The sequence below is a fragment of the Ornithodoros turicata genome, unplaced genomic scaffold (genome assembly GCF_037126465.1).
Source record: "Ornithodoros turicata isolate Travis unplaced genomic scaffold, ASM3712646v1 Chromosome11, whole genome shotgun sequence".
In the NCBI taxonomy this organism is placed as follows: Eukaryota; Metazoa; Arthropoda; class Arachnida; order Ixodida; family Argasidae; genus Ornithodoros; species Ornithodoros turicata.
The window spans coordinates 310,758-327,072 of NW_026999295.1; the positions used below are offsets into that span (position 1 = coordinate 310,758).

A 16,315-nucleotide genomic window follows, 5' to 3' on the forward strand; every position below is an offset into this window, starting at 1 on the left:
CTGTTGCTCAACGCACATCGCAACATTTGCTTGAGCTTTCTTATGTCCTTCGAGGTGTCACTATGACGTTTGCCTCGAGCTCCGTGCGCAGTTCAGCGTGCGTCATGGAGTCTGATGATGCTTGTGTCTTCCTGTTCTTACCCTTGCCGCCGTTCTTTGCAGCAGTTATTCTATTATGTTTTATGTACTAACTATCCCAATACACTCTTGGCGTTTGTGGTCCCTTGAATAAACAAACAGCCCTTTGATTCAGGTCATGCAGTCCACTGATATGTGGTTCGATTAACCTAAAGATAAAAAAAGATATGGTGCGATTTGGCGGTGTCAGAGGCAGCGTTGCTTCCCTCTTACGTGTCTCTGAAGTACCGATAAGCAATAACTGTAGGAGGGCGTTGTATGTTTTCTCATTGATATTTTACTGGTGAAGTAACGGTTCTACCACAACACGTTGTATACACTCGTGGAGCTTTGTTATCTTGGACCCGAAGCCGAACCGAACCGGAAAAAACTTGGGTTTATGCTCTGCCTGTAAGATGATAATTTAGACTACCGCTCAACAAACATCTCCTCGCTCCTGTCTTCTTGTACAGAACTACGGTGTTATTATAATGCGTCATCCATCAATATCGCCACCATTCTCTGTCTCCAGACATCAACATTCTATATTCCCATGGTCTCCTGCAAAGATTAAACAAAAAGTAGCTGATTCCTCCACCTTTCCAGTCGTCTTTCGCTTCCCATGCAAGCTTTCAAAAACGCGCCGAGACGCAAACTGCACGCCAAAGGATCTGAAATACGAGCGAAGCACAGGAACAAGTCCATTTCTTGCACTAACAATGGAGTTTCTTCGCTTGCTTTAGCGTGCGGGAAATGGTAGGTAGGTTGCACGTTCAGTTTTGTAATCGCAACTCACAATTACAGATTCAGAATTCAACATCTCAATTCTTATTTCAGTTCTTAAAATTCCCATTGTCACATCTCTCTCTCTCTCTCTCTCTCTAAAGTTCCCTTGCTAAAGAAAAATCATGCAAAGTCAGTCATCTTTTTGGCGGGAGCAAATTCGTAATTACCCAGGACCGCCGATGGTGCTTGACAAATGTCACCTCACCCCTACATAATAGGATCTTCTCTGGACATCTGAACCTGTATATCAGGACATCTGAACTTGGAACCAGGATATTCGCCCATGGTTGTACAAGAGATATCTAGAATTGGATATCCAGCCAACAAATGCCCATGGATGCCCGAAATATCACGTTTCTGAAAGGATGGTCCTGTGGATATCTTATTGAAATGATCAAATTATATTAGGCATTTGATCATTTTTGGATATCCTCAGAAGATTCATCGTTGCCTGGGAGAAAACGATATTCGAGAGGACGCCACATCTTGGTCGGAATTGGAACCGCACGGGTTCGTGGGTAGCTTCCACAAACTGACTCGCAACGTGAGGCTCCAACCCACGACCCTCTCGTTAGGAGTCTCGTGCTCTACGGACTGAGCTACCCGCACCCTCCGGGGAAGCGGTAGACGTGTCGAAACTGCCAACGTTGGGCGCCAGTTTGTGGGCACTGCCAGGCCACGAACCGATGCGGTTCCAATAGACGATTTCAGAAATTGCATGGATGGCCCACCAGAGAACGCCGTGTTGCGAAAGTCCCGCTGCACCTTGGGAGTTAGTTTTCATGAGTCAGAGAGAAGAAGAAGAGCGCAAACGGTTTCGGTTTTCTCTCTCCTTCACCTCCCGCACCTTCGAGCAACAGGCAGACGAGCACGAATGTAAACCATTTCCCACGACGCATTGCGCGATGCGCGTGACTTGGGCGACGGAGGGCCCCCGTGCGGAGCACAAGGGCAATATCTGAAATCGCCTATTCCGAGCCGCCGAAACAACCGCAACCCTGAAAGAACTTAAACTGCCTCAACTAGTAAGCAATAAAAGGAGGATTTATTGCCTAACATCCGATCCGCTATGTTTTGCGCTTGAGCAGCTCCAAAAACACAGAGGGAAAGAGCCCGTACTGCCACCGTGCATTTCCATAATTGCCCTTCTACGGGGGCGTGTCTTAATGCTGGTAACTGCCGCGCCCCTCGGCTTCTCTTTGTCATTCGGTTTAAATACAACATACAATTAAACATTAATCTAGCCGCAATATTCCGAATCCTCGCTAGCCTCTGCATTAAAACCATTTCGTGCGGATCCCATACTGTACATGCATACTCCAAAGTAGGGCGGATCATAGTAATGTAGGCATCGCTTTTCACTCTAGTGCTAGCCTGTCTAATATTACGGAAAACAAAGTCAAGCTTCTTTATAGCTTTTGCTGTAACATAGCTCAGATGAGAAAACTCCAATTATTCATAACCGCGAACACTTTCTAACTGGAAAAGGTGCAGTTCATAAGGAAACTTAATTGCATTAGTAATAATACATAATATATGCATTAATATAACTTGTAGCATGCATTACTTTGCATTTGCTGGTGTTTAAAGACAGACCCCATTTGTCGCACCAAGAACCTGTACGATTAATTCCAGCTTGAAGTAGTTAGGCATCCAAAAGCGAAGAGACCTATCGATATATAACGGACTCATCTGCAAACAGCCTAATTTTTAAGTGCAGAGAAAGTGAAGTGTCATTAATGAAAATTCAAAACAAAAGAGGTCCCAAGGTCATTAATGAGACATATTGATTAAAGGTTTCAAAAGTCGTCAGCTGCTTAAATACAGCATACAGTGTTTTGTGTCACCGCCAAATGTATTTGAATAGATTTGGGCTGTCGGCGAACACACTCGAGATGCATTTCATGAACTGGGGAAACCGTTCTCGCGGCTGAGCGCAAGCGTAGTCAAAAGCATCGCAAGCAGGAATTCCGTCAGTGAACACAGTGAGTTTCATACAGAAAGCGGACTGGAAACGGAAAGAAACAAAAAACCGCTTGGAACCCAATCTTTTCCAAGAACCGTAACAGGAACGTAATTTCAATACACCATTGGCAATTAAACGAAACCGTAACCTCAACCGAAAAGTGACATTTCGGTTACCGGTTCGTACTAATCAATTCAAGCGTGAACGCGAACAACTCTGGATGCGACATCCGTATCGTGCAACTCTGATTACTATAGTGTAGTACTTGCGTCTGTTAAAGTAGATATCTTCGTCACGTGTTTTTCATTCAAAAGCTGTGTAGACAACATACCATCTTATGCGCTTGGACCCAAAATCGGATGACATACACATCGCGTGACATGTATTGCGTACGTCCCTTGTGAGTTATGAACTGTATCATTCTGACCATTTAAGATACCAAGCGTTCCACGTTGTCTGTTTTTCGCATCCGTTTGCTTAACCGCTGAACGCACGCAGTTTTCCTTGCTTTGTAGCTTGTTAATGCACGAGCGAAATGAATGTGCGAGAGACAATAAAGACTGCAATAAATTATTTTACAGAGAATGTCGGAAACGTAAGTCGAAGAAAGAGTTAACTCGTTCTTCTTTCACTATATCGTCTCGGCGTAGCCATGGTAACGCAGGCTGCCAGACTATGAACTCTCGTACGCTAAGTCTAGATACAGTGCGATCCGTTGTACTGGTAGCGTTTTGGAAATACGCTTCCTGCACCTTCCCTGTGGAAACCACGGTCATTGACTCAGAGTCGGATGAGTCAAAGTTCAGTCGAACTTACCGCAGAAGACGTCGCTCTTTTTAGACTAGCCTGGTTTTTGTTTGTTTATTTGTTTCTTTCTTTCTTGGGATGCTGTCCGCGTCCGCTTCCTTGATTGTGCATTATATTCGGCGCACGCCTTCTGCGAGAAGAAGTGAAGCTTTCACTCCTGAAGCAATACACAGATACCAAAGTATAATTCGCATTAGGCCTAGAGGGGGATTTCGAATCGCATCAGAGCTATAGATAATCACAAACGCCAACTAGTCATAGTCATAGTTTACAACCACAATGGAGAAACGACGGCAAAGCCGAATCCAATATATGTGACCTTGACTAGCGCAGGGGCATTTTAGCCGTAGTATTTTCCGTGTGAAGTCAAAGCCCGTTTCTACGAGGTCACGTAAGCTTCTGTTGGCGTACCTGGATGTGTTCCGCCTGTGACGTAAAGGGAGGATGCAAAACGTCGGGAACGATTTTTTCTTGTTGAGAGTTTGCGGATCTAACAGTTGTGGCATTTTGTTTTGCGACGATAGAAATGTGACCGACGGTGGCGGCGCAAGCAGACACAGGTTAGACACTGCACAAAACCGCAACCGATCAGTAAATCGGAGAATACGTGCTTGAGTGTGATATATTCAAGTTTTGCTTTTAAATCTGAATAGGTTCTGTATATCTACAAGCAGATGAAAGCAAATATGACTTCGCGAGAGGACTGCAATGCACGTTTTCGTGTCCGAAAACAGGTACAAAGAGGCGAAGGAAAATTACTTGCGGGAACGGCGTGGCTACAAACAGATCAGTAATAATTGCTAGTAATTGGACGTGTGGCGACGTCTGCGTGGTTACAGTTGGCGGAGCGATATCTAGGTCACTGAAATCTTGGCATTCCTCCCCTGCGGTTGGCGTTGTCATATTGTAAATAAAAACGACATCAATGCTAGTGAGTGATTATTTAAATTGTCGAATATTAATAGTATAGGCAGCGCGTGATTGTTAGAGACAGCAACGATTGGAAGATGTCATGTCACATTACACGATTGTAATCCACAGTTTCAAAACCGTACACATAGTTGTGCAATAAGGTCATCTGCTTTGTAGATAATGCGGCTAAAACGAAAGTTTATATGAGGTACGGCGCAGAACGGCATAGTTATATGGACAGAGATAGTTGCTAGGTGCGCTTAATTGGAAAAGACCCAAAATAAGAGCTTCCTTCTTCTTGCAATATGCATCTGACTCGATTCAGGATGTCCAGCAGTTGATATGATGCTTTATACATTGGTGCAAGCAATACAAGAGATATGCCTCAATCAATGTATACTCTGGAACTCTGCAGCCAACACAACACGGAATGAACTGACGTTTGTGCTGCAAGAAGGACGGTATTTGTAATGTTCGTTGAGCAACACGAATGCCGACGTGTAATTAGCGTTGAACAGTCAGCGGCAATCCCGTTTTCCTCTGCGACTTCGACGGGGGAAGTAATAGTTGTGAGAGTCAGGAAATGTTTGCAAGGCATAAATACATGATCACCATTCACTCGCATTGCAAAGTGAGATATCGTATGCTGTTACCTTAAGATGAAAGACATCGCTTTAGATTGAGACATTGCGTGCAGATTGAGGTTGAAAATGCTGCTATCAGAAAGAGACTCGCGTATATTCACAACTAACTATTTGACTAACTCTCGTGTAACAACTAGTTCCAGTTCCTCTCAACCAGTGGGATGCGTTGCCCCTCCACGAAGACGTTTACGGTAAGATCACCTTTCCTTGTTCTTTAGATTTGTATTCCAGTGCACAACTTTAATGGGACTTTGAACATAGTAACAGTATGTGAGCTAGTTGGTGTAATTCCCACGACGGTAGCATCTCTTCAAGTTAGAGTTCAGAGCATGGACAATCTGGACGAAGTGACGGCGTAAAACAGAGTGAGCCGTGACGTGTGGACCTGTTCTCGCCATTTCTTCGTCCAAACTGTGTTAGAAAGTGAGCGTTCATCTTATTAGCGCTCATCCTATATTCGGACCAACCGAAGAAGCGCAGGTAACCGCAGCGATGCAAAAATATCGAAACTTTCGGTATCGATAAATAACAAGATCGTAAAAAAATAATCTATGAAATCCATTAAAATATCGATATTTCTGTATTTTGAAAATAGTGTCGCTATCCCGTACAAAAATTCCGGATCAAGCTTGATCAACCCGGATCTGGTTTTGATCAGGCCGGATCAAGAGGAATCCGGGGTCGTTCAGGTCTCTTCCAGGTGATTCCGGGCTGGATCTTCCTCTATCCTGCCTGAAGAAAACCGGAATGTCCCGGATTCCAGAAAACCCAGGTTTTGATCAGGCCAGTACAAGCTAGTCAGGTTCAGTTCGCGAACCTGGCATTGGTCGATGTGCGCCGGGTTAGGACCAAGCCTACCGGACCCGGGTTGTGGGCGGGGTTGGGGCCGTTTTCTTTTTTTTTTTCTTCAATCGGGGTGGTACCCGTTAAAGGAGTTCTGTACAGAGAGACCGAAACTTTTCTAATGTTGGGTCTATACGCTCTGTAAGAGCGCGGGGTCACCGCGCATGACGCAGGAGTGACGTTTCAAGGACGCCTTTGATTGGCTGGACGAAACATGTGCTCGCTCCTAAAAGGTAAACAATGCAGCGTCTAGCCGAAGCTGAACTGTAAAACAGCGAATACGGCTCTGATATCGACATCAAAAGTGTGTTTTTTTTTCTTTCTGTGATGATCTTGGCTGTATGAACAGACGTGAAAAGAAAGTTGAACGTAGGAAACGCGCTTAAGCGTGAATTCATGGATGTCTGTATTAGTTCGAATGCGCGTGCTTCATTCAGAGATCGTTCATACCGCGTCAGGGTTACGCTGTCGACCTATGGACGGATGCAGTGTGCTTTGTGTGAATGCCCCAACGGAAATGAGAAATGTAGTCATGCCGTTTGCTGCCATCAAGTACGTGTCAAAAACTAACGTACCACAACAGTAGAAACGCCGCTCCAACAGTACCATACCACTAGACATGAGGAGTGTATTTAAGTGTGTTTTTAAAAAGGCCAAATTTATTAGTCATCGAACTTGAATACTTTTTCTGTACTTCTACGCATTTTCCATGTTACACTGAAAGCACTACTCTGTGCGTCACCCGGATGTCAAGCGAAATATTCCCTTTTGTCGCAGCAATGCATCATGTGTGTATGAATGCTTCAATGACCGAAACAAGCGGGACATCCATGTCCCTATTTTGAAGGGGTAGCATACTGTGCCTCGGGTTTGGGCGGTTTGGGGGCACGCAGGAAGCGATGTGAGGTCCTGAACGGTATGCGGTTAAACTATCCAAACCCAATCAGACAGGACCGATGTCCACCGGAATGTGACATCAAAGTATATAGAAAGTAACTCGTTACTTTTAAAAGTCCTGAAGATGGTGCCTCGGAACTGCGGCGTCAAAGTAACGACAACAAACAACTCTGGTAGCTGTATCTTGCCAGTCGCGACGGTCGAGTGCCTTCTGCCACCGCCGACGTTCCCGTTTGTCTTTTGGAACAGGGAAGACAGATACTTCATCCAATTGTCCATAGCACGTATTTATCACAACACGAAATCCACAACACGTATTTACCATTTTGTCGCTTAAAAACGACGTAAAACACAACAAACTGACAGCGTGAAAGCGACCGATCCGTCTTGTTTCCCTTTTTCGCTGCTCGCACGTGGTGCAATGGGCTTCTCCACCAATAGGAGCTCGCCATATCACCGCGCGCGTCACTCCACTCTCTCCCCTCCTCTTCTGCGCAGAAACTCACTTACAAAGCGTATAATGTTTTCATAGCCCGCCACTATTGGTTTCTGTGGTTATTACAAAACACCGGGGAATTAACTGCATTTAACTGCTCGGTTTTCGGATTGGCCGATGAAAAAAAAAGAAAAGAAAAAACTTGAAATACATTTATACAGACCTTTGCCTCAGAATGAGGTTGTTTGAATTCGTGTCATGTATTAACTAAGCTAACTTTGCTAATTGAACTCGCGAATTAGTCAAGGAAAGGTAGCATTTTTCTGCATGGATTTGGAATCCTGTCGCCATAGCACACTATTCCAGTCAAAATCAATGGGTTTTTCACAAGATTTGTACAGATATTTGACAGCCGAAGATACGTCACTTTGGGAAGTATGGTCGGTGGAATTTTGCGTTTGCGGAACTCTCGGCTCCTTCTTTATCTAGACAAAGTGGAAAGAGCAACACGTTTTATTTCGATCGAGGGTATTGTCGCCGTCATTGCCAGTGGCTGGAGGCTGAGGACAGACACTTTGACAAGGGTATAGGTGCGATTGTGGCGTGGTTTGTTTTGTTTTCGCACAGGAGGAAGGGTATTCGAACGGAGCCAACAGTTCGGCAAACGTAAATACCAGCGATCGCGCTTCATCCAATGACCAATTTACGACTGTCAAATTTCTGTAGACACTTCACGACTTTACGACTTCAATTAACAAAATTAGCCTAATTAATGTGTGACACGAATGCAAACGGCCCCAATCAGTGGCAAAAGTTTGTATGAGTGCATTCCAAGTAGCTGCATAATTTTCATAAGTAAAAACTATTTTTGGGAATTTAATGGCATCCTCTCGCGGAACCCATTGTATGTGCTCCCAGTTTCCAACGAAGTTTTGTAAACCAGTTTTGAGTAAATAAGAACAGTGCACACCAGAAGGACTTTTGTTTGAGGTTTTGATTTTATTCCACACTCAGCACATACTGTGAAACCTGAACACCATGCATTGTGCCCGATATGTCGAAAAGCAGTAGCACGAAATTAAACAACCTTTATGTTTTACTCGCTCTCACTTTTCTCGAAGCTGCATATATTTCAGTACGCATTTTAGAATTTGTACGTCGTACTGTTTCTGCACTCTACCCCTTTCTTGTATTTCCGGCAGCGCGTGTGGTAGCTTGCCACAGGAACATTTTGTTAATTCATACATATTTGTTATCAATTAATATTCACGCACTGCCACGTTTGAGTATTTTCGGTGATTCTGCGGCATTCGCGTGTGAGTTATGTAAATGCCTCCGTGACGATCCGACTCCGGAAACATTCCTACATTCCTCGGGTTAGCAATAATAATAATAAAACAGCGTGTCACACCGTTATGTCGCATCGGACATCGACAATCCTAAGTCATATGAAATTTCATTTGTAACCATTTACTCAAGAAGAACAGTTATTCCAAAAGGAAACCTCAGTCACACTGGCAGAACGTGAACAATGACGGACAGAAGGGCGACCATCCGCCACTTGCGAAAAAGACGCGGCGCATGCGCACATCCCCCTGTCCCTCGCGCTTCCCGCAGGGTTTCGAACTGTCTGGAAAATAAACGCCATTTCGCCGTTGCTGCAAGCTTTTACGGCTGTACGAATTATTATGTGGAGGGCAAGAAGTTGCGTTTTCTTAGGTTTCCGTGCGAGATGTTATGTCCTCAAAAACCCGAATCGTGGGTTCGGGCTATGAAAAGACAGGAAGAATTGCGAGTCATGACAGCGTTTCCAGCCGTCCAGGAAACAAACGAATTTGCCCAAAGCTTTTCGCAAGCTTCCCAATAAAAGACTAGTTCTCGATGCGACGAAGTCACCCAAGCAGCACAATGTACTGAAAGTCGGGTGCAATAGGGGTGGATGGTATGTGCCTTATCAATGTTCTTTAGTTTCAAGAGTCTGTTCAAGATGTTCCACCTACCCGTCCACCCCTATTGCACTCGACTTTCAGTACATTGTGCTGCTTGGGCAGAATCCAAAGGCACAGATACAAACTTTTTCGCGTTATCAACATTACAACACATATAAATCAGTTGTTGACTGTGACAAAGAAGGTTACATCAGCCTTGTTTCCCGGCTTTGGTGTGGGTCCATATCTGATGTGGACATAATGCAGAGTAGAGGATTGTTAGGTCGCCTCGAAGCTGGTGATGCCATATTGGTAGATAAGAGCTTCAATGTTTCGTGTCTCCCCCAAGGAATTGAAGTGTACAGTCCACTATAAGTAGGGAGAGAGGAGAAGCCCAAATATCCAAGAGGAGTGTTCAAAGTACAAGCGAAATTGCTAGTGCAAGAGTGCATGTTGAACGCGTAATCCGACGTGTGAAAGAACTACACATTCTTGATCGGGCCTTTCCCATCAGCACGGTGGACATTGCTGAGCAGATATTTTATGTATGCTGCTACCTCAGTAATTTCCAAATATCCTTAATAAATGCGGCCTAACACGACACAGGGAAGGAATTAAACAGACACAGAGTGTATGGGGCCGGTTGGTACATATCCTAGAGCAAGGCCTAGGAGAAGGAATTAAACAACTGTGCATGTATTTGTCGTATTATCATAATGTAACTTGTGAAGTTACCCTATGATGAACAAAGTCAGTCTTCATTGAGAACAGCATCCAGGAAAATGTTTGTAGCACCATATGCATTTACTATATTCGTTATAAGCACTGACTATACACATTACATACATTCTGTACATACATTATACAGTGAACCCTTGTTAATATGACCCCCGATAATCTGACATACGCGCTTTACGACCATACTCCTGGGGAACAATGCAGTGAAACCTCTGCAAATCTCCCCCTTTAATATGACAATTCCGCATTATGACCAAAATTTTCGGGAACGACCATGGTCATAATAACGAGGGTTCACTGTATTATCACACTATACCTTACTACATATTAAGGCTATACGAATAAAACTAAGGGCCGTATTCCCAAACCACCCGCAACTTCGCCCTAAGGGCGCCCGTTGCCCAGGGACACTTGAGGGCGAACATCCCCTCAGGGCAGCCTGCGTTTCTCAAACGTAAACGTGCACGCGCTCAGCGAAGAGCTGGCCATCGGGAGGATCGAAGGGGATTCGGCCCGATTCCTCTTAGAACGAAGCAGAAGCGCATGCGCAGGACCGCGCTTCATTTCCGCTTCCGACGGCTGTCGTCTGCTACTTTGGTATCTGCTCGCGTTTGTCTTGCAAACTTCATGTCAGTATTGTGTTCAGATGTTGTATAACTGTTGGGTATTGGGAATATCAATTGTACCCATCTCATCATCGTCCCTTTATGTGTGTATGTGTCTTGTGTGTGTCTTGTGTGTGTATGTGTATGTGTCGCTAAAATGGCAAGATTGTAACAATCACTGGATGGGCGGACAAGGGAAGCCACGATTGTCCATGTCCCTCCTGATGTTGAGATATTGGTATAATGTAGAGACGACTTCGATAAGCAGTATCTTTCTTTGAATTTATATTCGTAGTACCACTCAATATGGTTTTTTCCATTCCCGAATTCGTCGCACTGGTGCCATCAAGCCGTCATGATAACGCTTGAATCGCTCGATGCGATCCATGAATGAAATCGCACATGCCCTCCATATTTGTTTCGAGAGCTTGCTTGGCTGGCGCGCACCCTTAGGACGCCCCTTGCAGATAGGGCGCTTTATGAAACGAAATTATCCTCCCTCAGGGTCGGCGCTTATACAGGGAGCCCTCTGGGTTGTTTGGGAATACGGGGGTAAGACATTAAGGCTATATGTATTATACTCTTTCACTATATGCGCTACAAGTTACAATATATACATTCATTTCGCACTTCACGACTGGAACCTTCTTAGTCGGAGCTTCAACTGCCTGATACTCTTTACAACATAGTACCCATTTATATACTTTTGGTGTGGGCCAAGGCTCCCAGGCGGCGAATGTGTTTGACTAGAACTTGGATGAGAGCATGCAAAAAAAAAAAAATATACTGTCCACTCGAACTCCAAGAACGGAAACGGGATGCCGTCCTCCTCGATCATGGGCAGAAATTCGCACTCTCCTCGATCAGAACGACAAACACTCAAAGAAACAGTCAACAAGACGGCAAGAAACAAACGGCGATATTTCAATAGCGTTCTAACCGAACACTCTCGGACGAAGAGAGCACTATAGTTCCTTCCGCGTCTAACAGACGGCGCCAGTTTCTCCGCAAGCGGTGGATTGGCCAGCAAATTCTCTAGCCTCTATCCTCCGCGGTGACCTGGAAAACTTTCGTTTCACCCCGCCTGGGATTTTCCGTTCTGCCGCCGGCTCCACGTGAAGGGATGTCAAGGTTTGGCGCACTTCACCATGGCATTTGCATTCCTCCTGGTCAAGCGTCGCAGGTTTGTTGTTTTACATTAGCTTTGGTACATGGTGTTGCATTATCTGTTTAGCTCACTGTACTTTGCTGAGGGAATTGTTGCGCTCGCAGACATATACTATCCGGAACCGTAAGCGAAAATTATCGTGGAAATTCTTCTCTCTTTTTTTTTTTTTTCATCAGCGTAGGTGCGATAAGGCGAGCTACGTAACCCCACCAGGCCCGTCAGATGCTAGGAGAAATTAAGTTGTTCGACCAAGTTACGGGAGTACATGAGCAAGTCAGCACATTAAGGAAAATGTTGTTGCAATCGAAAAATATAGGGGTGAGTATGCGCCGCAATTTTTCGTTTCTGCCCTCAACAGTACTCTTAATTTATTTATTACTACCGGTGTTTCTTCTGTACAAAACATGACCACAGAACTAGATAGTCTGCTAAGCAACGCCAGGAAACTGGTGTGGAAGATACATAACTTTGCCTGGGTGGAGTGCAGACCTCCAGAATATGGCGGCCCGACACGCAGCAATGGCGGTCCGACACGCATCATCCTCGGGTGGATCCAACATGTCGACTGACAGACGACAACTGAGGTACGCCGGTACCGAGGAAGAGGTATGTACATCTTATTTGTAATCGGATTTTCAATTCATCGTTTGAGATTCAGGCGTATTCATGTGCACATTGATTGTGGCACTGAAATTTTGGTCTATGAAACGTTTTCATGCGTCCATGCAGGTCACTGTGGTCATCACGGGTCAGGCATATTGTGTCATATTGCGAGATTTCTGGCGTACGTCTGGCAAAGACTGCCACAGCTTGTCAGGCCGACGGGCACGGGCTCCATGAGCTTCGAGAGAATGGTGAATGAAGCTGTTTCCGACAAATGTAAATTAATTTGGTGCTGGTTTTGAATAAATGCGTATCATATACTCACACATTTGTTACTTCTTTTGAAACGGCTTATAACACTCGGTGCGATAGCGCAACATGTTGGGCATACGGCTCTGACCCTGGGGTTTGAACGGACTGAGCAAGCATCTGTTCAAGGAATGATCAGAAATAGGTCAGGTTTTGATCTGTAGGAGCCCGAGAGGGATGAAGTGAACGGCCCGAGTGACAACAACAACTGGTTTATTGGACACGATCGCTTAAGTTGCTCAAGGTCGCGCGCTCAGCGCTATCTTCCTCATTGTCGCTGCTGACGATATGCTACATAGCCCCCCCTCCAGAGACGGCGAAGAGACATCTGACCAACGGACGTGTTTGGTCTTCGGCGGAGAAGGCGTCGTCAAGGGAAAGACAGCAGCGGCGAGGCGGTCGTTGTCGACGTGGGCGGGCTTCAGGCGGTCAATGCTGACTGTGTCCTTTCGGCCGTTTACCGAGATGGTGAAATGCTTGGGTGAACGGGACAAGACGAGGTGCGGACCAGAATATGGAGGATGAAGGGACTTCCGGGTGGCATCCGTTCGAAGGTACACGTGAGACGCCGTGGCCAATTCGTGGGGAACGTGATGCGGGCGGTTGGAGGGTACGCGGGTATCCGTCGGACGAATCTGAGCGAAAGTATGGCGGAGGCGATCAATGTATTCTGGTGCGGCTGTGGAGGGCTGAGCTGACGGATGGAAGAATTCGCTCGGGAGTCGAAGCGTGGTGCCAAATACAAGCTCAGCACTGCTGCACGAGAGGTCTTGCTTGACGGCAGAACGGACTCCGAGGAGTACGATGGGAACGATGTCAACCCAGTTGGTAGGGTCTGCGTGAGCCATGATGGCTGCCTTGAGCTGCCTGTGTAACCGTTCTACAAGGCCGTTGCAAGCAGGGTGATAGGCGGTTGTGCGGCTGCGAGATGTTCCCAAGAGCGTCGCGAAGGCGGCGAAAAGGTGCGCTTCGAACTGGCGGCCTCTGTCGGTGACTATTTTAGATGGGACACCAAACCGAGAGATCCACGATGAAAGGAAGGTGGAAGCGACCGTTCGCGCTGAGGCGTCAGGCATTGGTGTGGCTTCAGGCCATCTCGTGAAGCGGTCAACCGCCGTCAGTAGGTAGCGAAACCCTTGACAAGGTGGCAGTGGCCCGACAATGTCCAAGTGCACCACGTCGAAACGTGCGTCGGGAGGGGCGAAACGTCCTACAGGAGCTGTGGTGTGGCGAAAGACTTTGGTGGTCTGGCAAGCAGGACAGGAAGCAACCCAGACTCGTATGTCCGCGTGCATTTTGGGCCACACGAAACGCTCAGCAACGAGCTTCTGTGAGGCGCGAATTCCTGGGTGCGAGAGGCGGTGCAGCGACTCGAAGACAGTTCTTCTGAGTGACAAGGGCACGAATGGTCGTTGTCGGCCTGTAGATGTGTCGCACGTGATACGGAGGGAGGAACCGGGAATTTCGAAATCTTCAAGGCATAGAGAGGAGGAAGACTGCCGGAGGCTTTGGAGCTCGGCGTCCGCTTGCTGCTCTCGAGCAATGTCCTCGGAGGAACAAGTCGTGCCGTGTATGGCGTCGATACGGCTGAGTGCGTCAGCGGGACTATTGTCTGAGCCCTTCACATGCACGATGTTGGTGCAGAACTCCGAAAGGAAAGCTAGATGGCGCGTTTCCCGCGGGGAGTAGCGGGTGCTTGCAGATCGAAAGGCAAAAGTCAGGGGCTTGTGGTCGGTTAAGAGAGTGAACTTCCTGCCTTCGAGAAAGAAACGAAAATGCCGTACGGCCAGGTACGCTGCCAGGAGCTCTCTTCCGAAGGTGCTGTACTTGACCTCTGCCGGTTTGAGGGCCTTCGAGAAAAACGCTATGGGGCACCAGACGTCATCGATTTTCTGCTGGAGAACAGCGCCGACTGCAACTCCTGAGGCGTCGACCATTAGGACTGTTGGGGCTTCGTGCTGAGGGTGGTGAAGGAGTGTCGCGTGAGAAAGACTGGCCTTGATACCCTGGAAAGCCTGGCGGGCTGGTTCGGTCCACGTCAGAGTACGCGCACCGTGGTGGGCGCCGCGGAGGAGTTCTTCCAGCGGGCGTAGTGTGTGGGCGCAGTGCGGAATAAAACGTCTATAAAAATTGATGAGCCCGAGGAAACGTCTGAGCTGGCGGAAAGATTGGGGCTCCGGGTATTTCACGATCGCTTCCACCTTGGCGGGAAGAGGCGCGATGCCGTCACTCGAGACCATGTGGCCGAGGAATTCCAGCGACGATTGCCCGAACTCGCATTTCTGTATGTTCATGACAATACCGTGGTCTGCCAGACGGGTGAAAACGAGACGCAAGTGCGCGAGATGCTCTTCCAGAGACGAGCTGGCAACCAAGATGTCGTCGATGTACGCAAAGGTAAAATGAAGGCCGCGAAGGACGCTGTCGATAAATCTTTGAAACGTTTGAGCGGCGTTCCGCAATCCAAATGGCATACGATGAAATTCAAAAAGACCAAATGGGGTGGTGATAGCCGTCTTAGGGATGTCTTCTGATGCAACGGGAATTTGATGATATGCCTTCATTAGATCTATCTTGGAAAAGAACTTCTTCCCGTGCAGATTTGCGGCAAAGTCGTGGAGTCTGGGCAGAGGATATCGGTCTGGCACAGTAGCTAGGTTGAGTGCGCGGTAGTCGCCACATGGTCTCCAGTCGCCTGTCTTCTTGGGGACCATGTGGAGCGCTGAAGACCAACTACTCGAAGAAGGGCGAGCGATGCCGATTGAGAGCATATGCTCGAATTCCTGCTTGGCGATGCACAGCTTCTCCGGAGGCAACGGCCGTGTCTTCGCTGAAACAGGCGGTCCCGTGGTTTGAATATAGTGGACCACGTCGTGCTGCACGGGTCGCGTCCAGTCCGGAGAGCGCGTGAGGGAGGGAAATTGGTCAAGCAGCTCGGTGAAGGGAGACGTTAGGTGGGCTAAAGCCGAGCCAAACAGCGGCAAACGAGGAGAAGCAGGTATCGCTGCAACGGCGAGAGACGTGGTAGAGTCGCGGAGGAGGCGGCGAGAAACGTCCACAGTCAGTCGAAAGTGATGCAGGAAGTCTGCCCCAAGAATGGCGTCCTTAACTGCTGCCACAAGGAAAACCCAGCGAAAGGATCGCCGGAGGCCCAGATTTAGCGAAAGGGACTTCTGTTGGTAGACCGGTATGCCAGTGTGATTGACTGCCAGCAGGTGAAACAGGGGTTTCCGAAAACGGTCAGCAGGGGAGGCTGGCAAAACGCTGACGTCAGCTCCCGTATCGACGAGGAAACGTATCCTGGATTGCCGGTCTTGGACGTAGAAGAGGCGACTTTCTGTAAACTGTGGAGCAACGGAGGTCGCCATCAGCGTTGCCCGGCCGCGTTTTCCGGCCATGCGCAAGGCTTCAGGCACTTGCGAGCCGCATCGCCAAAGGTCTCATGATACCAGCAGAATCCAGAGCTGTTGGAATCGTCACGAACTGGTGAGGCACTGCGGCGACGTGAGCGGCTAGAGGAACGTGGCCGTTGGGGTCTTCGTCTGGGAGCGCGGCG

General features: G+C 47.4%; 1 protein-coding gene across 1 annotated transcript in view; it reads left to right on the forward strand.

Annotated features, from left to right (window-relative positions):
* Positions 1-16,315, forward strand: part of LOC135371437 (venom metalloproteinase antarease-like TserMP_B) — a 148,548-nt gene that overhangs the window by 58,494 nt on the left and 73,739 nt on the right. Inside the window, exon 5 of the mRNA XM_064605490.1 lies at positions 5,370-5,423. Coding sequence (XP_064461560.1) covers positions 5,370-5,423 — 54 coding nt within the window. The remainder of the gene's footprint in view (positions 1-5,369; positions 5,424-16,315) is intronic.